Here is a 26,084-nt window from a genome sequence, read left to right as displayed (position 1 = left end):
GAAGGGAGGAGGGGCGAGGAGGAGGAGGAGGAGGAGAGGGAGGAGGAGGGTCCTCGCCGCCGCCGCTCCGTGCTGGGGGCCATTCAGCGGGAGCGCGGCGAAGAGCGAGCGGCGCCGGGCGCGGGCGGGGGTCGCCGGGCGATGCGGGGCTTCGTCAGGCTGCGGCGCGGCGGCGGGCTGTGAGCCGGGCTGGGCTTGGGCCGTGCCGGGCCGTGCCGTGCCGGGCTGGCGGGGAGGGGAGGGGCGGGAAGGCGGGAGCGTGGCGGAGGAGAGGGCAGGCAGCCGCGGGAAGGCGGGAGCGGGGCTGCCCCGGTGCCCGCCCCGCGGCGGGGGGCCGGCCCCTGAGTGCATGCGGGGCGCCCCGCCGGGCCGCCGCCGGCCCGCCGCCGCCGCCTCCCGCCGCCCCTGAGAGACCGGCGGGGAGAAAAGTTGCGGCGGTCGCCCACATGCGCGGCCCCGGCCGGCGGCTTGGGGAACGGCGCCGAGCGGAGGTGGGCGAAGAGAGTTTGAAGCGCTCGCCGGCGGGAAGATGGCGGAGCGGAGCTGAGAGCGGCGCCCGGCGAGCTCGGGCCGCCCCCGCCTTCCTCCGCAGCCCCCCGGACCCCCCGCCGGACACATGCAGGCCAAAAAACGCTACCTGACGCTGCTCTCCGCCGGCACCTGTCTCGCCCTGCTGCTCTACCTGGGGGGCGTGCGGCTGCGGGCGGCCCGGCACCCGCCGCCCGGCAGCCGGCATGGCCCCCCCCCGCGCCCCGGCGCCGAGCGGCCCTGGCCCCGCTTCCCCGACGCCCTGCGGCCCTTCGCCCCCGCCGAGCGGCCGGGCTCCGAGGGCGGCGGCGGCGGCGGGGGGCGCGTCTCCCCCCGGCAGCGGCGGGACGCCAGCGCCGGCCTCTACCGCGGGCGCCGGTGCCGCATGGAGTCCTGCTTCGACTTCGGCCAGTGCCGGAAAAACGGCTTCAAGGTGTACGTGTACCCGCAGCAGAAGGGGGAGAAGATCGCCGAGAGCTACCAGAACGTCCTGGCCGCCATCGAGGGCTCCCGCTTCTACACCTCCGACCCCGGGCAGGCCTGCCTCTTCGTCCTCAGCCTGGACACGCTGGATCGGGACCAGCTCTCCCCCCAGTATGTGCACAACCTCCGCTCCAAGGTGCAGAGCCTCCACCTGTGGAACAACGGCAGAAACCACCTGATTTTTAATTTATACTCCGGCACCTGGCCCGACTACACCGAGGATGTGGGGTTCGACATCGGCCAGGCAATGCTGGCCAAAGCCAGCATCAGTACTGAAAACTTCAGACCCAACTTTGACGTTTCTATCCCGCTCTTTTCTAAGGATCATCCTAGGACAGGAGGGGAGAAGGGATTTTTGAGGTTTAACACCATCCCTCCTCTCAGGAAGTACATGTTGGTATTCAAGGGGAAAAGGTACCTGACGGGGATAGGGTCAGACACCAGGAATGCCTTATATCACGTCCATAACGGAGAGGATGTTGTCCTCCTGACCACCTGCAAGCATGGCAAAGACTGGCAAAAGCACAAGGATTCGCGTTGCGATCGAGACAACGCCGAATATGAAAAGTAAGTGAGCAGTGTCCTTTTCCTGTCCACGCGTCCCCAGGGGCACACTGGCATGCCCTGGCTGCTGGGCAGATGTGTGCTGAGGTGCTGACGGCTGCTCGATGGCCGGAGAGAAATTGCGATCTCTCCTTTGGGTGGGTCGGTCGCTCCTCCTGTCCCCGTCGTGGCTGCCGGCTGGCTCTGTGCTGCTTTGGCCGGGGGAGATGGCAGGGAGGTGTCCCCGCAGCCTTGGGGACTGATGACCTGTATCTGCAGCCCTTTGGCTCTGCAAACCAGCCAGCGGCAAAGATGCTGCCAGAGGATGCTCTGACATCTGGCACTGCCCTTCGTCCCCCCCGGTGCCTCGTAGGGTCGATGCCCCATGCCTTCACTGCCCCGAGACAAAAGTTTGTGCCAGTCCTCAGCCCCCTTCGGTGCGCGCATGAGCCCAGCTCCTGCGGTGGGTTGGTTGCTGAGGGTGATTGCTAGGATGCTCTCTCCAAAAAGCACTGCCCGGCGTCTGGCCGGTGTCTGTGTATCTCCACAGGCGAGGCAGTAACTTGCCCCGCTGTCTTTTTCCTCTCTCTTCAAACCAGCACAGCATCAGTAAAGAAAGGAGGAAAAAGAAAGGCTGGCTGCGTTCATGTCCTGTCTCTGAGTTTCTGATTTTTACATGTGAGAGGGATACACCGGTGGTGTGGGCAGAGCATGTGTTTTCTGTGAATGCTTGGTTTCTTGGCTTTCCCCGATTTTTATCTGTTGGTAATGTCACTGTGTAGCCCGGTTTTGTGTCGCTGTGGTGCTACCCTTGTCTTACAGTCTGCTTTTCAGGTTTGTATATATAGCTGCCGGGAAAATCGCTTCCTGGGAATTGCCTCCAGGACGGCGATGCTGACTAAGCCGTTTGCAACTGATTAGTTCATTTAAATGCCGACCACCGCTATGTTGGCTGCAGAGTAGGTGTATACATATGAAGTTTTTCGCATGAGAATGTTTTGCATGTAGCAGGAGTTAGACACTGAATTAAAACAGACCAGCCGTGTAGCGCTGAGTAGCGCACGGTGGAGCTGCACCAAGAGCTGCCAACGGCTGGAGGGGTTTGTGAAGCACGGAGGGATATGGGTGGAAGAATACTCCTGGAGAGCAGTCGGGAGGAAACTACGGTGGCATTAAGGCTGATTGAAATTTCCAGCTGGCTGCCTGTTTCTCCACCGAAACTCTCCACAGGGGGTTGGGAGAGACGGGGAAGGTTGGCACCGCAGCGCCGGGAAGCCTGTGTGCGCCTGGGTGAACTCTGCTCACCCTCCAGTTACTGTAAATCCGCCGTAGAGGGGGAGGAAACAGCAGTGCAAATACTGGTGGACTTCTAAATCCCATTCACTTTCAGAAAACTGATGGACGAGTGGTGAAGTGATGTGCATGTGGAAGCGATACGGCGGCGGTACTGAGTCATCAGTAGAGATACTACGCTCATGTTATTTGTGACCTGGGGGTCCCTTTGGCTTGTGACCTCCTTTTTAGGGAATATTTTTGGGGGAAGGGAAGAAGGGAGACCTGACAATTGTAGCCTTGCGGGCTGTGCTGGTTTTTGGCATAGATCTCGGCAATTGGAGCAAATTTATAGATAGGTAAAGTCCTGGTTATTTACTGCCTTCTACAGCATGCGTGCTGCTGAATTGTCATGAAAACAAACTCTCCCGTGGTTTGATGTGAGTAGGGCCATATTCACTTTTTTTCCAGCTATCCCATTTGTTCTAATAAAAGATAGACTTCTCCCCATAAGTTCTGCCCCTCCTAATGTGTCTTTGCCACTTATTTTGTAGCGACGGGTGTACATAACAACCCTCAGGGGATATGGAAGCGTGAACCCAACTGGTATACAAAAAACATACTTGCTGCTAAGATGCAGCCGTGTTTGGGGTGGGGTATGGGGACTTAAATATTCGTTGCCACACTACTGTTAAAGACAGGAAGTAAAAAAAGAAAAAGAAAAGATCATTACAAGAAAATAAGATTACTCCAAGAATCGAGGCTGAGTCTGTGGTTGGGCCACTGAGATGAACAGGCTCGCTCTGGCGAGCAATGGCAAATGCTGAAGCTCTTTAGCCAGGCGTCTTACCAGAGCGAGTGCACCTGCCCGAGCCTGCTGCTGCCCCTCCGCACGCCCGCTTCGGTGCTGATTCGCAGCAAAGTATGCCATCTGCTGATCTCCCAGCACGGCGTCCTGCGGTGGCCTGCCTTCTCTGCCTCTCCCCGGCAAATACGGACCACGCCTGGTGCTCCGCTTCCCTTATAAAATCCGACAAGGTCACATCCCCAGGGAACCGTAACTGCAGTCCAACGGTTGAAATGCTTCTCTGCCGGTGCGTAACCCAGGTGTGAAAGCTGTAGGAGGGTCTCCGCTATTCACCCCACCCAAAGCAGCATCCGATGATGAATGAGTCTGTAGTGCTTGGGAAAGAAATGTCTCTAAATACAACTGCGCCTTGAAAACTGCACGCAGAGCTGCTCTTTTGGGGCTTGGATTTAACAACGTGTCCTCAAGGTTTTAATCAAAAAGGAGAAAAATGCATTCTCCAAGATTTGTGTATTTGTGTATCCATATAGAGTTGGGAAAGTCGCATGTTGTGCTCTTCTGTGCCGGTTTTCCCATCCTCTGCTGTGCCGCTTATGCTGTTTCACCTGGTGTGAAAGGCAGGGGTGTGGGTGCCCTGGCTGTGGAGAGCTGGCCCCGCGGCACCGGTCCTTGCCAGGGCGAAATATGAGCGATTTGCTCTAGATGAGGCCTTGCCAAGCCGGGTACATTAGGTGACCAGATTTTAAAACATGGTAATCTCATGTCAACAGGAGAGTGGTGTTATGTTGTGTTACGCTTGGTGCCAGTGCACACTGCAAGTTAGTTGTGATGGGGTTTCATCCACAGTGCGACATTCGGTGTTGGGTTTGAACCAGGTCTGCCTGTCCGCAGGATGCGTTGTTTCCTCTCTCGGAGACTGAAAAAGCCAAGAAAGGTGACTTCGTGACCTGTGGAAAAGGCATAGAGTGTCTTATTTAACTTGGAGGAAGGAGGGAAGGGCATGTGCGTATTTGACTGTCTCCCTGAATTGTATTGAAAGATCCATCTCTATGTTACAGCTAATTAATTTGCATCCCAGTTATGCATCTCAGCAGATAAAGCTGATGCAGACTAAAATGAATTGCATTATCATGATTGGACTACTAGCAAACAGCATATAAAGGAAAACAAAGAAAAACTCTTTCTTTATGGTGCACTTGGCTGTCAAAGTTGGCCTTTGTCACCCAGTGCTGGGTCAGCTGGGCATTCTGAATTTCTTCACGGTAAGATTTCGGCATCAAGCTTTCTGTTTCACAAAGGGTTAAGTGAATAAACAGTGCTGCTGCTGAAGTTTGAAGACAGCCTCTTAAATATTTAATGACAGTCTAAATATATACATATGTACAATGTGTTTTAAACAAAGGCAGAATTCATGTACAGGCTTAACTGGTTCCAAATAATTACTTTTTGGAAGGTAATGTAAATGACTACGGATACCGAAAGAAATGGAGGAATGCAATGTTCTAGTAGAGCCAGATGAAAAAAAGAGATTTGCACCAAAATGGGGATCTTTCTAGGAAAGTAAATAATGTTATGTGTGGTGTATCCCCTGATCTGCAACAGCCCTGCCCTTGGAAGATGGGGAGAGTGATGGTATCCAGAAATGTAAGGTCTTGTCAAAAACTCATTCAAGGAGGCTTTTTGCTCGTATCTGTGCCAGGTAGCTGAAGTTAATGATAGTAATGAAACAGAGGAGTAAAACAAATGAACAGGGTTGAAAGGAGTAGGATGGAGGAGGAGAAGTGAGCAGAAAATGTGCTTTTTGGAGAAATGTGAGCTTTCGGTGGAGGACAACTAGTGTAGGGAGGTGTTCTTTATAGACTTAAGTTTTTCGGCTAGTCAGCGCTCAGAAAGCCTGCGTGATCGAGACTGTACCGAGAAAGGTAGGCAGAACACGGAGGACCTCATGAGGTGGGACTAGTTCTGGGAGAGGAGGTTGGAGCGTGGGGCTGAGGAGGAGCCTGCGGGAGGAGGCTGTGCATGGGTCTACCTGGGGCTGCTGGGCGCTGGCAGGACAGGGAGAGAGCAGCAGCACGCCGGGTGCTTACGCCTGTGAGACATCTCTGCAGGGCACACGACAGCATTGAGCAGGTGAAAATATCGAGCTGAACATTTTCATTGATCTTTGGTAGGCTTACCTGGTGTGCACCATACCGGTGGAACATGTGCCAATCACGGCTGAACCTGCTGCCCGTGAAAATGCTGTCCTAAGCAAAGGTTACAGTCGTGCAATAAGCACAGAATGGGAACAAAAGCAACTTTTAGTTTCGCCTCCTTCCCGTCATAAAATACACATATATAAAAAAAGAAGCGGTGGAATTAGACACTAGCAATGACTTTGCCGCTCGCGAGACCAGCATGAAAATGTGAAGTAAGGCTTAGGCATGCCCGTCCAACATGTGGTGATAATCTAGACGCTGCATACACATGTGTGTGCATGTTTCAAACAAAGCTGAGATTCCGGTATTTTCAACGTACTGAGCTTCAGTGTATTCTGTTAAAATACAAATATAAATGCCACACTTAATCACTACTGGAATATTTTCTGAAAAATATTTTAAAGCCTTCACAAGTCAGCTCTTTTGCAGCTGTTTGGGCCAGGGCTGAGAAATGCCCCAAGTTCAGGGTGGCTGTTGTCCGGGACATCTGAAGTGAGATGGGAACCAGCCCGTGCATCTTGTATATCACCAGGCTGCTTCGGGAGCTTGGATGAAACTCAAGAACTACTGAGAGAGCTTGGGCATTTTCCCAGAGTATCTTGGCTCTTGCAGAGACCTATCCCCACCAGACTGCTTTTTTATTTTAATATCAATTTTCAAGAAACTGGAAATTTGCCTGGTTTACAATGCGCTTATTCCAAAATGCAGCAAGCAGGTAAATAACAAAGCTTTCACGTACATCTGAGAAATAAGGGATTTGCTCTAGCGTGTTCCTCCTGCTCTCTCTGTGTATTGCAAAGTGTCCTTATGTGCCTTTTAAATGATGATTTATTGCAAGTAGTGCCCTAGAGGGGGGTAGGGGCTCCCACCTGGGACGCTCTGGGCTGATGCCCTGGCAGGAGCTGGGAGCAAAAGGAGCATCCCTGCATTAGCGGCTGGTGGTTGCGATCCTCAGCCTGGCCATTTGCACCAAGCTCTTCCCTTTCGGAAAAGGGGTGGAAGAGGGTGGACACCTGGGCACGAGTGCGTTTCCCTGTGCCAGCGGTGCCAAGCGCCGCGGCGTGTGTGGCCGGGTGTGTGGGGTCAGGCACCGGCAGAGGAGCCCGCCCTGCCCGCCGGCATTAAACCAGGCGCCCTCCTAACCTCAAGTAATTAAGTTTTCTTGTGGGGCGAGTTATTATTATAATTGCTTGCCCCAGGCTTTTCTGTATCTTTCTGTGAAGCATCTCATATGAGGCTCTGTGGTGACAAAGCATTGCAGTAGATGGCTGATCTGGTTCAGAGCAGGCGTTTTCTGTATGCAGAAAAGTAGGTGAACACTGCTTTCACAGCCAGAGGGGCTCCGCTTTTATTTTTCCTGCCTAGGAAAATTGTTCTAGGATAATTTATTGACAAATAAAGAGGTGCTTGGCAATAGAACAGAACTCAAACCAAAAAATGATCCGAGTCATCATTTTAATTTTAAGCACAATTAATCATGAAATGGGTGGTGTGAAGGGTTTCTTGAAGCCAGATCAGAACTGAGCTAAAAGTAATGTTTCCAGCTGCCCGTTTGGGCAAGATGAAGCCCTGCCGTGTCCTCAGCGAGGTGTCCTCAGCGAGGTGCCCTCAGCGAGAAGGTGCTGCAGAGTGTCCTGCGGTGCCCCCACCTTCTCACCCTCCCTGGCGGGGAGTTTCACAGGGCAAACCCCGACTTGTGCAGGACTTTTTGTACCAGGCTAAGGTGAGCTTCATTGAAACTGCTCCTAAAGGAGAGGAATGGCCAAATTTGTGGTTTTCCTTGCGTGCTGCTGCCTGCTGCTCCCTGTTGCATTGGGAGTGTTCCCAGCCATGGACCCCTTTGCATCTGGGCAGTGGTGTATCTCCCTGAGAGGATGGGATTGCACGAGAGGAGTTTCAGCTCGAGGCAGACCCGAGCGAAAAAGGCTACTGGTTTGACTCTGCTGGAAATAATCCTTTTGCCCCACATACAGCCCTGGAACAGCGCACTGGAGAGTAAACCGGCATCTGCTTGCGGGAGAGGGAGGTAAATGAAACTGGTCGGCACAAAGCACTTATTTACTCAACAGATGTGAGTCAAGAGAACGTGCTGTAATCTGATGATTTCTGGAGTATTATCTGTGATTGTTTTCCCTTTCTCTCTGCAGGGTTTCTTTCAGAAAATCCACAGAGTTTTGTGGTCTTAGGTAAACAAACCGTTTTGCTAACCAGGGAAAAATAATCAGTAGGTACGTAGATAACTGTTTGGCCTGTGAAGGGAGTTAAATGCCGTGCTCCGTACTGCTAGGGTGACTGACTTCTCAAGGACTTGGCTATATCGAGAGGATGATGCAAGATATATACTCCTCTCCCATGTTGTATGGAGATTAGTTCAGCACGTGGGAATGTGTGAGTATAACTTCAGGTTATATTTAAGGTTCTGCAGCTTTGCCAAGTATTTTGGGACATACAGGTTTCAAAACTTTCTTGTGGTTTACACTGAGCAGTAGATTTCTTCCTCCTCCTTGTGTTCATCCAGCTATGCTGTGCTTTTACGTAAAGCTTTGTGTTGCTCTTTCTTAATCCAAATTTCAGGAGGAAACAGGACGTACATCATCACTGTCTCGCCCTGAATTGAAGAGCCTCCTCAGTCAACTGGAGGGAGCATCGATGCTATGCGGTGCTGATGATAACTCATCCCTATCCACGTCTCTGAAGCAGGCAGGGAGGGAGCTGGGGCAGGAGGGGGCCGTGGCACTGGGTGTTTGGGGGGGAGTAAGGATCCAGGCCAGAGCACGGCGGGAGTCATTATTTCTTTCACTTGCGGAGCAAATTATCCTTTATAACAGTTGACACCCATGCACTGGAAGAAACGGAGGGGCATGCTTAGAGCAGTCTCTGTCCTGGTGTACCAGCACGGGCGCCATGGGGCCAGTTCAGAGGCAGAGAGACCAGCACGCTGCTGGAGAAACTGGTTTAAGGAGTGAATTCCAAATGAGAACAAAAGAGAGGAGATTTGTTTCACATGAGAAAAGGGAAGTAATGCTTTGAGAAATAAAGGCCCTGTCTCAGCAAAATGTTGTACCCAGTTGCTTTGCAGAGAAGGAACCGGTGTGGGTGCCACCGGTCTGATGGCTTTCCAAATGTGATCTGACTTCCTAAAATGTTACCTTTTCTTGGAGTAAGAAAACATAACTTTAAGCCAGTCAAGGGTGTTAGGCCTCCTCGTAACAAGAGAGAGAAGATGCTTTTTTCTTTAAATGTATTATGTTTTCCCTGGATTTAACCTCAGTTTTTTGGGTGGTGTAGTGCTGTCTCCTCGGCAAGGATGCAGGTGGGGCACTAAGCCAGTGTTCCCTGAAAGGTTCTAGAGTTGGGTGGTTTATGCTGGCTAAGTCAGGCTCCCATTTCATATTCCAGTAAGACAGACTTCTCCGCACTCCTGCAGTCCCTGGGTGAAGTGTGGTGCTGGCAGGGCTGTGGCAGGACCTCCTGCCTTCTCCTTCCTGTGGCACTCGTGGTCTTGGGGCTGCAGTAAGATGGCGAGGATTGCCACTGGCCACTGTGGTTACATTTCCGTATGCCTTTAAAATGGGGAAGAATGCTTTGCTTTCCCTAAGTGTTTTTGCGGTCTACCTTATTGCTTTATAACGTTTTTTAGAGAAAGTGCTGTGTGAAACTGATACGTTATTCGTCAGTGTTTTCTGTATCCCCTTCTCGGGAAGCATCAGTAAGTGAAGGTCTAAATTGTGACTTTCCGATAAAAGGTGGTAGTTGTCAGAAGCAGCATAAAGCAGCTGTTTGTGTGTATGGGGGGAAATCCCTACAAAAACTGTTTGGGTGTTTGACATTCTTCCTAGGTCAGGATACATGGTCATGCTTTTTATCACGAGCGTTTTAACTTCCCTTGCTTCACGCAGGTGCTCCCAAAGGCCACTGCTTTTCCAGGCTCTGAAGCACTGCCGTTTCTGATTGCTGCTCTGAGGCCTCCCATGGTACCGTTAGCAAATTCAGTAAAGCTCTTCTGCCTTAAGTTGACTTTTTTTCCCTGTGATGGTTTCTCGTCCAGAAATACATGAAAACGAAATAATTCCCGGGTTCCTAAGTGAATTTCCCGTTGGTTCACTTTTTTCCCTCTAATATACTCTTTGTGTTTGTGAATGAAACAGAATTAGGGCTAATTTAGTTGATTGGCTGCAAAACAAAAGTATTCAGTGCTAAGAATGGGAAATGAGAAGGCCTTTCTGAAATGTTAGTTCTTTGCATAATTGTAATAGATTATAATTATACAGTCGAGTGTTTAGCAGTGGATTTGCTGTAAACACGGTCATGGGAAATGTCTCGTTGCTCACTTGTGTCAGTTTGAGCCCCAGTGCGGTCCCGTCGATGGCAGTACAGGCATCTCTGATGACATTTTCTCTTTGAGCAGGATGTCGTGTTATAGAAAATGCTATCTCCAGTTCCCCTCCGAGCTCCTCCCACAAAATTACCGCTAGTCGATGTGGCCATGTCAGACCGTTGACACAAATCAATAAGATCAATCATTCTTCAGCTCCTAAACAAAATTGAGAGCGTGATGCTGACGGGCTGCACAAAGCAATACTGGCAGTGATTCCTAAATGGAAAATGCATACATAACATTTGCAAAGTGTATGTGGGGGGCCCTGTCCAATTAATAATTAGTTCTCCAAGGATGTAAAAAGGAGGATAGTATAAATCATTTCCTACAACTGCAGTGTGCGCTATGACCCCTACAGCCCTCAGGCTGATGGAGAACGTCGCCTGCCCAACAGCGGTGCCGGAGAGGGGGGAGCGTGGCAGAGTTTGGTTAGGAATCCTGATTTTCTTCATTCTCTAGGAGATCTCAACTTCTTCTGATGTTGTGTTTTGTGCCCCGTGAATAACTGCGGACGTTTTATCTCAATGCTGGAATTCCTGGTGGAATTCAGGTAGTTCAGGGTGTAACTTCTAGAAAGCCCATCAAAATTGTAGTTGTTGTAGTCTGCAAGAATGAAATCAGAGGCTGCTTCTAAAAATCAGAACCTTTGTCTAAAGGGAAGACAAGTCTTTGTTTATAATGTCTGAATTTATATCTCTGAAGGCTTGTTTGGGTGTGTCTGCTTATAGACTCAGCTGCTTCAGGAAGATAAACACATAAATGTTTCATCTCCTTGATTTGCCACCAACCATTGTGCTGGGTGCTAGCAGATTTTTCTTTTAATTAATTATAATTTATCTAATCCTAATGGGAAACATAATTATAGGATTTATTTTTTAATACTGTGATTTCAGAATTACTTTATAAAAGAAGAGTAACGTTTCCCCCTTAAGGGCTGTTTAAAAATGAACAAACAAAATAAAAGAACAAAGTACACTTTGCTAAAAGTAATAAATCTCAGACAAGAAGCAAAAAAAAAAAGCATCTGATATGTTGGAGCCGCAATAAAGCTGAAAATTAATGATCAGTAAGTTGGTGCTGCAAGAGAGTGAATGCATTATGGATTTGCGGAGATGCCTATAGCTTATTAAATGTCAGCAGATTTTAGCAGAAGCAGTAGAAAACCCTGATCAGAAAATATAAAAGGGTGCACCCTGCAGTTGGAAGATCCAGTGCCACAAAGGATGTGGGAACCATGTGTACGGTTGAAACGTAAGAAAGTGCTTTGCAAGATCAAGCTCTGAAATGGCATGCTAAACTCCTTTAGTTTCTGATCGGAGGGATTTAAACGTTTCAGTGAGGCATGACTGTAGTCTCGGTGAGGGATTTATTGTACTGTAAAACCTTTGCACGAGAAGGTATGTGTATGACTGTTTAAAATAATTTAAAACAAATAGCATCCCTTCACCCTCCCACTCCCTCTCACGCTTTTTTCCCCTAAACCCGAAAGGTAAGGCTACTACTTGAATTGTAATGGAATAATATATCAAGTGAGTGATCACATCAGGCATGGACACTTACCAAATCACAGCGAGATAACTGTGAATAACTCTCTAGTTTCAACAATTTGCATGGCCATTAACAATTGATGGGTTTCCCTTAGAACCGCATTATCTATGGCAGCGGGATCTATTCCTGCGCACTGCTCCTGCATACTAAGTGCCAGAGAAATTGTCAAAAGTGAGGGTAATAAAAAAATCTGATAGCAGCAAGGTGAATGAAGCAGGTAGGAACTTCAAGGCGACGTTTTTTGAAGGTGGGGAAATATTTCAGGCGATCGTGCATTTCCATATCTGTTCTTCCCCCTCTTCCCTGCCTATTTTCTTAATTACGGTTCTGCAAGTTTTAATTCAAGCTGGTGTTAGGTTTCCCTTCACTGCTTGGTGTCGTCTCTGGTTTGATGGTTGGTCTGGCATGTGGATAAGATGAAGCAAGATTTTAAAATAAGTTTTGTTTTAGTTTTGCATTGGACACATGTCTCGAGGAGTTTTTATGCATATTCGACAAAAGATAAAACCGGTGCCAAATTTAGCAGTCCTAGATTGCTGGGTGGCTCTTTTACATAAGTGATTTCGAGGAGGTGTCAAAGATGTGCTTTCCTTATGAGAATCATGCCACCATTTTAATACACACGCGACACATCCCTTGTTTCTAGCGCTTTCATCTCGCTGACGACACGTCAGATCTTTCCAGATTCCTCCATCAAGTTGACTTTTCAGCCGCAAATCTCTTTTCTCTCTCTCTTCTTATTTCTCTTTCTCGCCCTCTTCCCTCTCCCCCTTTCTTTTCATGGTGCTGTTGTGGCGAGATTAAAGCGACGGAGGGAAGCAGTGGCGGGGAAAGCTCGGATAATCAAAGCATGCAAGCGGCTGGAGCTCTGTGAAGGCGGTGGGTGACATATCAAAGCCAGTGGGTACGGGCGCTTGCTGCTCTCGCCTCGCCTCATAAATGACCCCTCTGCTGTAAACAGAGTTCCGGGGGTTAATTTGTGAGCTCACACATACACAAATGTGATTGCTTTTCTACGCCCTTCCCAAAATTTAATTGCGGAGAACAGTACTAAAGTCTTAGCTTTGTTCCTTGGAAGATGGCTTCTGTAGACGTGGCGTGTTAGGAAATAAGTACCTGAGTTATTGATGGCAGGAGGCGGTCATTCACCTTCAGGTAAGAACAACCCATCACCTTATTATCCCGTCTGCCTGTAAATGCTGTTTCTGGGTTGCTGTAGGTTGGGCGAGGAGAAATGGAAGATCTGAGCAGTGCCTGGTTGCCCCCAGCTGGGCCTTGCATGGACAGAGACCCAGTGTGTCCTGCCCTGGCCAGAGCACCCGTGGCTTGGGCAAGCAGCCACCCGTCGCCTGGCCACGTGCAGGTGCTGCTCCTCATCCAGCGCAAGGGCTTCAGATGCCCTCAGCTCATCAAATCGTTCTGGTTGGAAGAGACCTTTAAAATCATCGAGTCCAACCGTTAACCTAGCACTACCAAGTCCACCACTAAACCGTGTCCCTTAGCACTACATCACATGTCTTTTAAATACCTTCAGGGATGGTGACTCAAACACTTCTCTGTGCAGCCTATTACAGTGTTTGATAACCCTTTCGGTGAAGAAATTTTTCCTAATTTCCTTATTTTTCCTAATTTTCCTTCTTCAGCACACTGCTGGCTCATATTCAGCCGGCAGTCAGCCAACACCCCCAGGTCCTTTTCTGCCAGGCAGCTCTCCAGCCACTCTTCCCCAAGCTTGTAATGCCACATGGGGTGGTTGTGACCCAAGTGCAGGACCCGGCACTTGGCCTTGTTGAAACTCATATGATCGGCCTCAGACCATCAATCCCGCCTCAGGGAAGCCCCAAATCCTCACTCATCTCTAAACTCTTTGCTCGTGTCTCTTGATGTGGAGCTAACCATGGAGCTGGCTATTTTCTCACCTGCTGCTTCCCCAAGCCCTGCTTTGTCTTTGCTGTGGAGCTTGAAGGTCAAGCACCCCACGGTCTGGGTGCACTCTTGCTCTATGTTTGTGCCGAGTGAGCCTGATCCTTGTCATAAATGTTTGAAGGTATCAAAAAATCACTGCACTTTGCACCTGCTGTCTTTCGTAGGGCTCTTCTTCACTGCCCCCAGCCCACTGGTGTCCGTTTTGGTTACTGCTGCCAAGAACCAAAATAACCGGTAGAGCCATTAGGACATGTGTCTCTTGGCTTTGGGCATCAAAACATCAGTGAACTGCAGTGAAAACAGGTTTTCAGCTTTTGTTCTGTTAGCTATTTCTGGCGACCTGTAATAACAGTCCTTTCTAGCAAAAAGGTTTTTTACTTTTCTTTCATTTTTAATGAAAAATCTTTCCAACGCAGGTCGTAGTAAAATAATTAATGGTGAGATTGTCTGTGGTGGTTGAGCATAAAACTGGAGATCTGAAGATTTAGAGGTATTGGTATGATCCCAGGTTGCCCTGTTGGTTTGGTTGCTGGTTATAGTTCTCATTTACTTTAACTTCAGTCTCAGGGTAACTGTGTTTCACAATAATCAATGCACTGATTACTATAATTGCATTTTGTGGTACCGTGGTCTTATAATTAACTGACTGGGCTAATAAAGCATGGAATCTAATGAATATTTGTAAACAGACTTCATTAGGAAGTAGATTGAGAATATGCACTGGTGGAGGATAATAGAGGAGACCCGTCCTCAATTTCGATAATTACAACAGATGGAAACCTGGAAATGAGCAGCAACGCGCAGAAACCATCCCACTGCTACTTACCTTGCCTTACTGCTGCACCATGTCTTTAGAATCGCTCTTTTTCAAAAATCTTTCTAGAAAAAGGCTCCCCACTGCAATGAAATCCTGCGTACACAATTTCAGTCTCTTTTGCAGAACATTAAAGCATTATCAGGCATGATGTTGAAAACCGGATTTACAATGTAGGGCTGGTATCGGCCTTAAGTAAGAAGTGTCTATTGTCACCCCGTGATTGGATCTTGATGCAATTAAAAATGAAAAAGGAAACCACCATTGAAAATGGGAAATAGATTTCCTAGTGGTGCCTCCTGGGGGGTGGCTGGCTGACATCTGGCTGTTGCTGGGAAGTTGGCTGTGTTTTCCTGTCCTTGAGGAACTGTGTCCCATTTTCGCAGTTGTGCCAGGCATGCTGTGCGTGCCTCCCTCCGGTTGTGTCCCCGCGTTTCAGATGCGTGTTCCTCAGCTCAGGCATGGGGTCCGGTCCTCCACGCTCTGTCAGGCCATTCTGGAGCGTGTTGTATGAGTCTGGCAAGTCAACAGTTGAAGGATCCCGCCCATTTTGGATGCTCGCTTTATTTTAGGGTTGCCAGAAATCCCTTCACACCTCCTTGCCTTCTCTCCCTTCCTCCCCCAATCTTTAAGCTACTTGACTCTTAGCTACAGGTTTTCCTGAGTCCTTGTGTCTCTCTCACAGAAGTAGCATTAAATCCTGCCGTCTACCCCTGTTTTTTTTAAGCTTTTGGTTATCTGCAAAGTTTGGTATTAATTTTTCAGGGAGCCTTGCTCAGAGAGCACCAGCCCCAAGCAATAGGGGAGAAGGTCTTTCAGCAGCTATACTTCATGCATTTGCTTCCTACCTGCTGGTTTCAAACAGTATTAATTTTTATGCATTTATTGCGTTTAATTAAAAGCAGGGCTGCTTACAGCAGTGCTCACAGAGATTCCTTCTCCTCCCCCCCACCCCACAAGCGCAACAAATAGGCATCTGGTATTTGTTTTGTATAACACAATCCTCATAAAATGAAGAGTAATAAAACATAATTATCTGTAAAGGCTTGTTTTATAAGCCTAAGAATGAGCTCCTTTCTGCTTTGTTTTGGTCTATTTGTAAGATAAAGGATGCCTTTGTATGGTTTTAGCCCGTCTCCAAATTAGTAGAGAATCTGTTATTACAGTGTTTCCAACCCCGGTGTGTAAGGTAGTGTGAGTGCATGCAGGGGACAGCACCGGTGGATCTCTAACGCTGGGGAAGAGCCTCTTTGTGTTCTTTTTGGAAAATTTCCCCTTCCAAACAATGGGTTTTATTTGAAAGCTTTGGTAAAGTAAGAGGGAGAAAAATCTGCGGGCCACACGAACGAGGTCAGCGTTTCTGGGCTGTGGGCCCTAAACTGCATTTTATCCTGGTCAGCATAAGGATGATGACACGCATCCACCTTTGTGCTTGGATGTATGCGAGGACTATTTGGTTTGGCCCTTGTTGCTGTTCTGACTGACCTTGACTGCTGCCTTATCTTCATCTCTGAGGCATTGTTGGCTTGGTCCACCTCCGGTCCGGTCATCGTGGCTCCTCGTGATGGATTCAGTAGTTTTGAACAGCTAGTTACACTCATTTCACCTTAGGATTGCTATTTGTTGGGTGGTACGCTTTTTTTCTTCCCTTCATCCTGCTCTAACCCTGCAAAAGCCCTTCCCAGCACCATGTGCTAGTAGTTTTTTTTCTGGGAAAAAGTGGAACTCGATCATTTAAACCAATTAGATATTAAAGAGAGACATGCGAGTGGCTTATGGCTGTTCTAAAGGTAAAGTGTGAAAACCAAATACTCTTAGAAAACTCACAGTCTAAGCATATTGTTTGTTTATTTTTCTTTAAAGTAGTAATAAGCAAAAATCCACTTTTTTGTGATGAAAACAAAAAGCTGTGGGGCTGCAAGGCACCTTCAACTCCAGCGTACTTCGGAATATGTTTGCTTTGACCCTATTCTTCTTTCCACAATTAATTAAAGTGACAGAAGAGGAAATACAGCTTCACTCAGCTTTTATGTGAATTGTAGTCTTCTCAAAAGCAGATATGACTTAGGTATTGCTTTCTCTCTGCAAGGCGAGCCTTGTAATTTTGAATCTTGATTAGCAGCTGCTTTTGTTCTTCCGCGAGTCTCGGAAACAATGGGCTTGGGAGCACGTAACAAATTGCTAAACGATACCCTGGCAGAGAGAAAAATCTCCCTGTCTTGAAGCGCCTCACTCCCTGCATCTTTCGTTCTGCAAAGCGGCTGCGATGGTGCAACACTGAGCTGCTGAGGCTAGGAGATGCTCCCTCAGCGAGCCCTGGCCAGCAGCAGCGCCCAGGCATGGCCCCGTGCCGAGCTGCTGCTGCCCTGTGTTGGAGTCATTTCCTCAAAATACGTTTTCCTTGAAATACGTTTTCCTTGAAATATGCTTTGCTTGTCATCTTACCTGGGGATACTAGTGTAATACGCAGGTTGCTGGCTTTAGTTGTTTCAGAGCACTGTTGTGGCTGCTCTGGGTCTTCAGGCAGGAGATGGCCGGCGGCAGCAGGTAGAGTGTTAGGAGCCACCCGCTGCCTTATGGGAGCTTTCATTATTTTCCATGGCCAGAAGCCTTTGATCTATTCACATAGAAGCCTGCGGAGAAGCAGAGGATGTGTGTCAGATTGCAGGCTGGTGTGTAAATGTGTCCTTTTTCAGCAAAGTCTTGTGTCACACGTGAGCTAAATGTGCCATGTGTGTCAGAGGCTGCAGAGTCCAGCTACAGGTCACATGGTCCGAGATGTTCGACACCCCCCACACTATATAATGTTCCTTAGGTTTTTTTATGCAAGGTCTGGAATGCATCTTTATTTGTTGGTTGGTTGTGTGGTTTTTGTTGTGGGGTATCACTTCGCTGATGTGTTGAATTGGGAGATACCTCCCTGGAAGGTCTACTGGTCCTTAATTAAGTAACGTCTACAAAACGTTCTGAGACCAGAGCTGCTTTGCATTCATGACGACAGAATTGTATTTAAAAGTTTGAGTAGCTTCTGATTCAGACTCCTCATTTCTCCAGAATAAATGGATTTCACTTTGCCAGTGTAAATGTAGGGGGGAAAACAACCCCCCTCACGCCATTAGCTTCAGTCGTGCTATTGGTGTGATGTGGACTTGCTATTTGTTCTTTTCCATTGTCTGCAGAGTGGTAGCACTGGGTGCATTTTCTTTTAAATGTGACATAAAGTGAAATCCTGTTATTTGCACACATTCTGTGGCACTTGTCTTCAAAGTTTCTTGGCAACCTTTATGTAGATGACACTTTAACACAAACTCTTCCATCATTGAGTGTGGTCCTGTGAAGAGAAGTAGGGTGAAAAAGGGAGGGAAGAAAGAACTGGCTTGAACTCACGTTGGGCAGCTTGAGTCACTTGTGAGACTCTTTGTAGGTAGTACAATCCACTGAAGATCTCTGCTCCCATTGAAGAACTCTACTTCAAGCTATTCCATGTTTTTCCTTTGAGCTTGGGCAGGTAAGGGATCTCCTGGCTCTGCTCAAGCTGACGGTACAGCTGCCAGGAAAGTGAGGTTTCAGGGCTTCTACAATCCGGTGCCAAGCGGTGGACTTCTTGTGTGGTTCTTCACTCCAGGCTCAGGAGGATGAGTGCTCCAAAACATCTGCAGCTGCACCCCTGGGAGGTATGTGTGTTCAGAAAGCTTTTGAATTCAGCTGTGATTCCAGAAAAGAAAGGCTGAATGGGAATCTCAAAAGACTTGAAGAGGAAGCCACCACTGCTCTGTCAGTTTGCTTTCAACCCCCCCACAGAGGAAGTAAAGATTAGTCAGAGGAGATTCTTTGAATAAAAGCGTGTCTGTGGGGTTAGGTGTGACATGACACATCGACAGATCAGATGGAGCAGGCATCACTACCACAGTGGTGTGATCTCTGTTTGGGAAGTGGTCTCTGAAGCCAAAGCCACTCAGATATGCTGTGCAGGGAGCGATGTGGACCCAGATTTGTGGCAAGCTGGGTGTCATCTACTAGACCAGTTCTGGCTTCATTAGATCAAGCCAGCATCCTCCGCGCAGGAGGCAGTGCCATGTAAATGCTGCACCACATGCTGTGGCTGGTTTGGCAGAAATATGGTTTGTGTCCTTCTGCTTAATACTAATCAAATTTGGGCTGCCAGATGATTGTCAGCATGCACATTGGTGTTAAGGAGCACGTCGGTGGTGTAGGTCAGTGTAGTGGGCCTGTGGTTTGATAAGAAAACTCATACTTTTGTGCATAACCCTGTCGAGCTGTGATTTGACAGCAGTGGGTCTTGGTTACCATCCCTTGAGGGATGGGGTAAGCCTCATGTCCCTGGCCCGTGGTGTGGAGTGGGCGGTTACTGCTCCCCTTGCATTGACGCTTGATGCTGCTCTGATCCCCCTGCTGGGATCTTGTGCCAGCTCCATGAGCTCAGTGGGCTCCCTGGCCTGGGGTGGTGTGTCCGGATGAACACCAGTGAGTGCAAGGAAGAAGGGGCAGTTGTGGAGGACAGGTGGCATTACTTGGGTATCCCCAACAGAGACCAGTTAAGGCTATTGTGGGTCTATCATCCAGGTGTAGTGGAGCTGGACCCTGGTCTCCAGCAGTAAAGTTTTAGGGTAAATCCTTGGTGTAGATGAGCAGGTGCAGCTAGGACCAATTGCCCACGTACCTTATGATCAATTAATTGCAGTCCTTGAGCTTCACTTTACAGCTTTTTACTTTAAAGGTTTGGGCCAAACCCATTGCAAAGGAAAGAGAAACTTTTTGGTTTGTTTTGTTACAGCTTTTCAATGGAGACGCTTCTGCTTTTTACTGAAGTCCTCCTTTAATGTCAGAGCTCAACATATGACCAGACATTCCTTGCTGTCTCGAAACACCCCATCTTGGTTGTGTGATCTACATGGACTGTGACTGATATTTGTGTAACATATAACATCAAGTCCTTCATTATAGAATCATCGAATGCTTAGAGTTGGAAGGGAACTTAAAGATCATCTAGTTCCAATCCCCTGCCATGGGCAGGGACACCTCCCACTAGACCGGGCTGCTCAAAGCCCCATCCAGCCTGGCCTTGAACACTTCCAGGGATGGGGCATCCACAGCTTCTGTGGGCAACCTGTTCCAGTGCCTCACCACCCAATTAATTATCTTTAATTAGCCTATGGCTTTTGTATGAAAATACAACAAAACAAACCCCCACCCCCCCAACACGCAGCACGCACAAATCTCGCTTTGGCCCCCTTGCCCTGGCCTGGTGCTTTTCACTGCGTGATGTGTTTCCCATCCAACTGTAAAAGGATGGGGTGTTCAGAGGGCTGCTGGCAGAAGACTGGGACTGTGGTTTGGGGGGATATAACGTTGGGTCTTGGTGGTTTACATTTGCTGGGAGGTGATGCCCTTGGGCCCTCATTGCTTTTGCAATGTCAGCCCAAATACCCGTGGCCACGACAGCATCTTCCTGCACATAGTTGGGCTGGCCCAAATGAAGAGGCCAAGCTGGTGATGGGAGGGCTGGGGGCACCGTACGCCACTGTCACCCCAAGCGCTGGGTGTTGGGAGACCATGGCTCTAGGCAGCTCACCCAGGCTGCCCAGGAAGCTGGTGCAGAACAGAAAGCGAAGCCCAGGTTTCTCAGGGTCCCATTGCCAGATCTCCTTCCCCATCCTCGTGTCTCCCCTCTGGTCTTTATCGACAGTTGAGCCTGGGTGTCTAGCAATAACAGGACAGTGGGTGTAGCAGTTTCTTAGGGAATGCTGAAAGGGAAAAGTTGCGAATGCCCTAGACAAATATTTAAAGTGCGGAGAGGAAGAAAACAGATTTCTGTGTTTGAACGCTTTGGGCAGTAAACGAAAGCTTCCTGTCGCATGCCAAGACAACTGTGTTTCTAGCCAGGGGTTGGTTTGGGGTTTTTCTTCTGCTGTGCAGAACAGTGTGATTCCTTGTGGGGCTTGTGGGGGCAGCGGGCAGGAATCGCATGCACTAAACTGAAAATCATACTGTAATTGGATACGGTGCCTGGTGTTGCTAGTAATGTATATGTAAATAGAGACTCCAGCACTCATCTCTTAGGTGGAAGTCAGGTCTCCTATATTTATCAGGTTTTGCTATTTTTGTAAGATGCCATGTTACACTGTTGTTAAAAAAAAATATCCATATTGGTTCCTAAGTATTATTGTTGCCTCATTCCAGGATCAATTGTACCAGACCTTTCTCATTGACTCTGACCTCACCACATTTAAATAGCTGGAAATTACAAGTATTTCTTGTCTACAGGAGCATAGAAGCAGTGACATCTGAGTTTCTGTTGATGGTCTCCTTTTCTATAGGATTTCTTTCCTCTGCTTGGAGGAGGTTCTCCATTTCCTACTGAAGCCACCAGGAGCAGCTGCTACTTTGAGTTCCCCATAGGACCAGGACGAGAGTCTGCAAGGAGGACTTACTGGCAGAGGCAGTGGGTGGCTCCTCAGCTCGCCGTGCAGCTTGACTGATTGTGGTGAAGCTGGCAGGGTCAATTAGCAGAATAATAAGTCTTTGGAGCCTGAAGAAATAGAATATATGCTTTCAAAGATGCACTCTTTTAAAATAGTACCTACCTCGTAAAAAGGTGAAAATAGTTTTTACTGTCTTAGACATAGCACCAAAGTAAAAAAAGAAAAACCAGTCTGCTACGCCATGCAGGGTAGTAAGCAGAGGCGAGGGTTTTGTTTTCTCCAGCTCTGTTTCAGTTGAGCAATTTTGCTGTACATTAGCTTCTTTGTCTGCAAGATGGGATTACTGAATTTTTAGAAGTGCTTCATGATCCTCAGATTAAAGGTATCACATAAAGCTACTTCTGTTCCTAAATGGGGTGGGGGGGGGGGCGGTTCGGCTTAGCTTTTGGTAATATTTAGTGTATATAAAGCTCTGCTCGTGCATGCGGCAAAAATAGCATGGGATATTTCCCACTTCTTTTTTCAGATGAAGTTTTTTCTTTCTAAGGCAGTGTCCAGAGCCATTCGCAAGTAGCCTTCGTGGTTACTTAAGAAATGGTGAAAGTCTAGATTTTTTTTATGCTTCCAGGCAGACTGCTTATTTCAAGTTAAGGGACTTAGGTAACAGTAAGACGGGGTTGGTGAGGCAGGAAGGGAGTGCTTGGTAAGTCCTATTATTGATAGGCCAGCAGTATATATAATCTTGATTTATTTCTCTACTACAAAAAGCGAAAGCCACCATCTTGGACCTCATGATTAATGAGAGATTTGCCTCTAATGAGGATGCTGCTGGTAAGTATCCCTGTGCAGTGATATTTCTTCATTTGACCTCATGTCCATGGGTTGGTCATGAAAGCCGAGATGGATATTGACTACTCTAATCTTGACTATGTGCTTAATTACAGGGCAGTAAGAGTCAAGCGGATAGCATTTCGGGTAGTTGGTGTGGAGAATAAAGCGACAGGGTAAACTGAGCCCTGGTAGTTCACTTGGGACAGTGCAGTGGGTTGTTATTACATTATGGTGGGAGAAGCTGCCAAGTGAATACTACTGTACAATTAAGTGGGGCTGTTAACGGCATGACTGAGCCAATTCATTAATGACAATGGTGTATTCTTGTATCTGCTTTCCCTTACAACTGCTGGGTGAAGATACTCAGGGGAAACAAGACCAGTGGGAAGAAGGGAGGAGGAAAGGAGACTCCGAAGATCTGGTGCAGATGCAGTGATTTTCTTTAAGCCTTTGTTCCCTGAGTCATCTGAAATGCAACTGTTTCCCAGACAGGTTTTATGGAAACCTGGCAGTTCGCTGTCAGAGCAGTGTACTCCTGACAAAACATCTGCATGTAGATGCTGTTTCTGTGCATCTGCTTGTTTGGTGGGTTGGAAAGAAGTGGAGGAAAGGATGGAGCTACTTATGTCAAGTGGAGGCTTCTGTGCAAAGGGACTGTATAAAGGCAGCGGGTGTCATTTGGCAGAGGATATTCTCGGTTATTGGTGTTTTCACAGGCAAATAGCAGTAAACTGCATTCGTATTTGAGATAGAAAAATGCATAGACAAAGGTGCCATCTTTAGGGTTTCAAAGGAAAACCAAAGTGAAGAGCTGAAGGCTGCAGGCACTGCAATATTTCCTGAAGTACAGACAAAACTATTGTCTGACCCATTTCTGTTTATGATTATGAGCGTCTTTGTTAAGAATCTGTCTGTTGCTGGACCTTGTAGTTTTTGGAGTTTAGGGAAAGATAATAAAGACCGACCCTAAAGCAACCTGCCACTAGAAAGTAGTAGAAGGAGTGGCTTAGAAAAAAAAAATGCACATCTTGTTTTATACAGTAAAATGCACCCCTGGAGTAGGGGGTATATTTCATGACCAAGGCGTGAAGGTCTACACTTTCTACTGTACCAAAAAAAATGGTGTCTTGTTGAGCCATGCCGGGGTGTGTGGGGTGGCCTCTGCCCTGCTGGGGTGGCTCAGCTCTAGGGTAGGACGTCTGCTGGCCATCGAGAGAAGCAGGGTAAGCTTCAAGAAGATATCAGGGAGATAAAGGTTGTGTGTGAAAGCCCAAGGATGGGAGGATGGGGAGAACTAAGAATTTGCAAGACATCACTAGTATCTTTCAGGGCAACAGCTCTTTCTTCTCTCCCATCTCTGTTTCTTCCCGTGTGTATTCGCTTGAAGTAGGGTTACACTGTTTTGGTTTGGGTAGCGAGGAGGTGAGAAGGTTACTCTCAGTTTTTAATATGAGATATAAACCGTAAACCACATGGGCAACCGCGTAGTTGAAACAAACACACCTGCAGCAGAGATGCTCACTGTGGCTTGAAACACATCCACGCTGACCTGGAGAGCTTCTGGTGTTGAGGGCATTTTGTGTCTGGCACCTCGATTCAAAACCAAACCAAATGTGAGAGCTGCCAGTGCCGGCTGGTGCACCACAAGCACGTGATTTCAAAGCAGAAAGCTGGTGTGAACTCACTCCACTGGTCCAAATTTCCTTCGAAACCAAAACAAAACACGAAAGTGTGATGATTTTGAGGTAGGTTTTAGATTTTTGAGGTAGGGTTTGTGCTGAGCCAGCTATCCACTGAGTATCCTAACTCACATCAGGTGCCGTTTCACTTTCTAAACCTGGTGTGAAACCAGGATGGGGGCGGAGGGGACACAGCTGTTGGGGAGGTGCCATCCCCACCGCAGGCTCCCTGGGTGTTGCAGCTGGGCCGTGGGGAAAGCCCAGGGCTGACAGGGCCCTGAACTTTAGCAAATGAGCCTGGTTAAAAGAGGGTCGTTTTCTTTTAAAGATGGTAAAAGTGGTGTGCGAGATGTGTTTTTAAATAGAATGTTTGTCTCATGTCCCTTTGGTAGACAGTTTATGTAACCACTTAAGTTAAACTGTCTTATTTTCTGTCTCCCTCACATTATGCAAATTTTATATTACATGCTTATGTGTTTTAGGAATCTTTTGTACAAAGAATCAGATGCAGTTGCATTGGTATCATGGTTTAAGCCCAGCCGACAGCTAGAATCACGCAGCTGCTCACTCACTGCCCCCCCCGGTTCGGCTTGGGGAAAGCACCAGAAGAGTAAAAGTGAGCAAAAACTTGTGGGTTGACATAAGGACAGTTTAATAGGTAGAGCAAAAGCCAAGCACGAAGCAAAGCCAAAAAAAAAAAAAAAAAAAGAGAGAGAAATTCATTCACCACTTCCCGTCGGCAGGCAGGTGTTCAGCTGTCTCCAGGAAAGCAGGGCTCCATCACACCTAACAGTTACTTGGGAAGACAAATGCCATAACTCTGAACGTCTCCCCTCTTCCTTCTTCTTCCCCCAACTGTATATACTGAGTGTGATTCCACGTGGTATGGAATATCCCTTTGGTTGGGATCGCTGTCCCAGCTGTGTCCCCTCCCACCTTCTTGTGTCCTCCCAGCCTCCACTGTCAGGGCAATGTGAGGAGCAGAAGAGGCCTTGAGAGATTAGGATCATAGAATTTTCTAGATTGGAAGGGACCTTTAAGATCATTGAGTCCAGTCATTAACCTAACACTGCCAAGTCCACCACTAAACGATGTCCCTCAGCACCATGTCTACCTGTCTTTTAAATACCTCCAGGGATGGCAATTCCACCACTTCCCTGGGCAGCCTCTTCTGGGCCTAGCAACAACTAAAACCCCCAGTGTGCGATCAAAAGCGTTTCTCATCCCAGATCCGAAACATACCAGCTGCTAATAAAAGAGTTAACTCCATCCCAACTGAAACCGGGACAGCTGGGAAGCAGTCACGGTATTACTTGGGACACTTTGCTGCTATGTGGGATGGGCGAAGCAGGCAGGCAGCTGCCCCAGGATGGGCAGCGCTGCCTCGGGGGGCTTCTGTAGCCTGTCTGGAGGAGGTCCTCAGTGCACCGCTCAACGCGGCTTCACCAAGCGTTTAATGGTGACTGAAGATGTCTTGGAGGGAAGGTGTAAAAGATGCAGCATTGCCTGCTTCTGGTCCCTGTGCAAGGCATCGAGTCAGGCAGCAGCCCCAGCTTCCGGAGGCTGAAGCATCCAAAGGATGTCATCTCCTATGGTATTAAAATGCAGTGCTTGAAAGCGTCTCACAACACCAAGGTTTGTTAAACGCCACAGCTGGAGGACACTGGGGAGTGCTGAGGTGACTCTGCGTGTGTGTTTGGGTGACGGAGCACAAATAGGGCGCTTTTTAAATGATTTTTTTTTTCCTCCTTTCCTTTATGGGGCCAGTATGTGTGTGTGTTTCTAAGTACTTGTCACTGAAATAAACTCTGAAGCACGTTTGGACGCTGTGTCTGACAAACAGTGACTTTTTTGTTCCTAATCACAAATACTGTCTGCGTTTTTACTCCATACTTTATTCTTTTTTTTTTTTTTTTTTTTTGTGTAATATCACAAAGGCTGATCCGACATGCAGTGCACGTTTCCACCGTTAAATTATGCCCTGGAAGTTTTGACCTCCAGCATTTCATAGTAGCGTGTAAATTATGTATGGAAATGTTCTGTATTGTTACTGTATGAACTCCACAGAAATGGGGTGTCTTGAGTTGCTCGATTTGGTACCGAGCTTGGGAATGTCTCCCTGTTCCTCCTAAAACTCGCAGCATCACACTATTTTACACTCACTTATTGTATTGAAGATAACTTTTGTCTGTGCATGCAGAAAACCTGGAATTGCTCTTAGCCATATTAAAATAATGGATCACTTGAAAGAATATTGCCTAGTATTTATTGCTGCTCACCAGAGGATAATTTCAATAAGAATTTATCATATTTATTCAGCAGTAGACTAATAAATTCAGATTTGTTTAAACAAAGACTCGAGGAAGAACCTGCTAAATGTTTACGGTTATATTCATTGCAGGCATAAGCTACTCCATTTCACTCAATGTACTTGTACCTGCTTATGTCACCAATTAATTTGGCTCTTAATATCTTATTTTTGGCACTTTACTTTCTTTTCTCTGGGTAGTGTAAGTCGCGTTCATCCCTGATGTCAGTCTGTTGAGGATAATGGTATCTGTGGTGCTTTTTGGCTTCAGATGGGTTTGATTTGTTGTTGTGGCAAAGTCTAGAGAAAGAAAAACACTATTGCA

The 26,084-nt window shown here is 47.7% G+C and overlaps 1 protein-coding gene across 1 annotated transcript in view; it reads left to right on the top strand.

Annotated features, from left to right (window-relative positions):
- Nucleotides 1–477: 477 nt before the first annotated feature.
- The window catches only part of EXT1 (exostosin glycosyltransferase 1), a 185,463-nt gene continuing 159,856 nt past the window's right edge, over nucleotides 478–26,084 (top strand). Inside the window, exon 1 of the mRNA XM_074577716.1 lies at nucleotides 478–1,578. Within this exon, the coding sequence (XP_074433817.1) occupies nucleotides 617–1,578 (962 nt within the window). The 5' untranslated portion in view covers nucleotides 478–616. The remainder of the gene's footprint in view (nucleotides 1,579–26,084) is intronic.

This window comes from Larus michahellis, chromosome 2, assembly GCF_964199755.1.
Source record: "Larus michahellis chromosome 2, bLarMic1.1, whole genome shotgun sequence".
Taxonomy (NCBI): Eukaryota; Metazoa; Chordata; class Aves; order Charadriiformes; family Laridae; genus Larus; species Larus michahellis.
The sequence above is the reverse complement of the archived record's forward strand: the minus strand, read 5'-3'. Positions and strand labels throughout refer to the sequence as shown.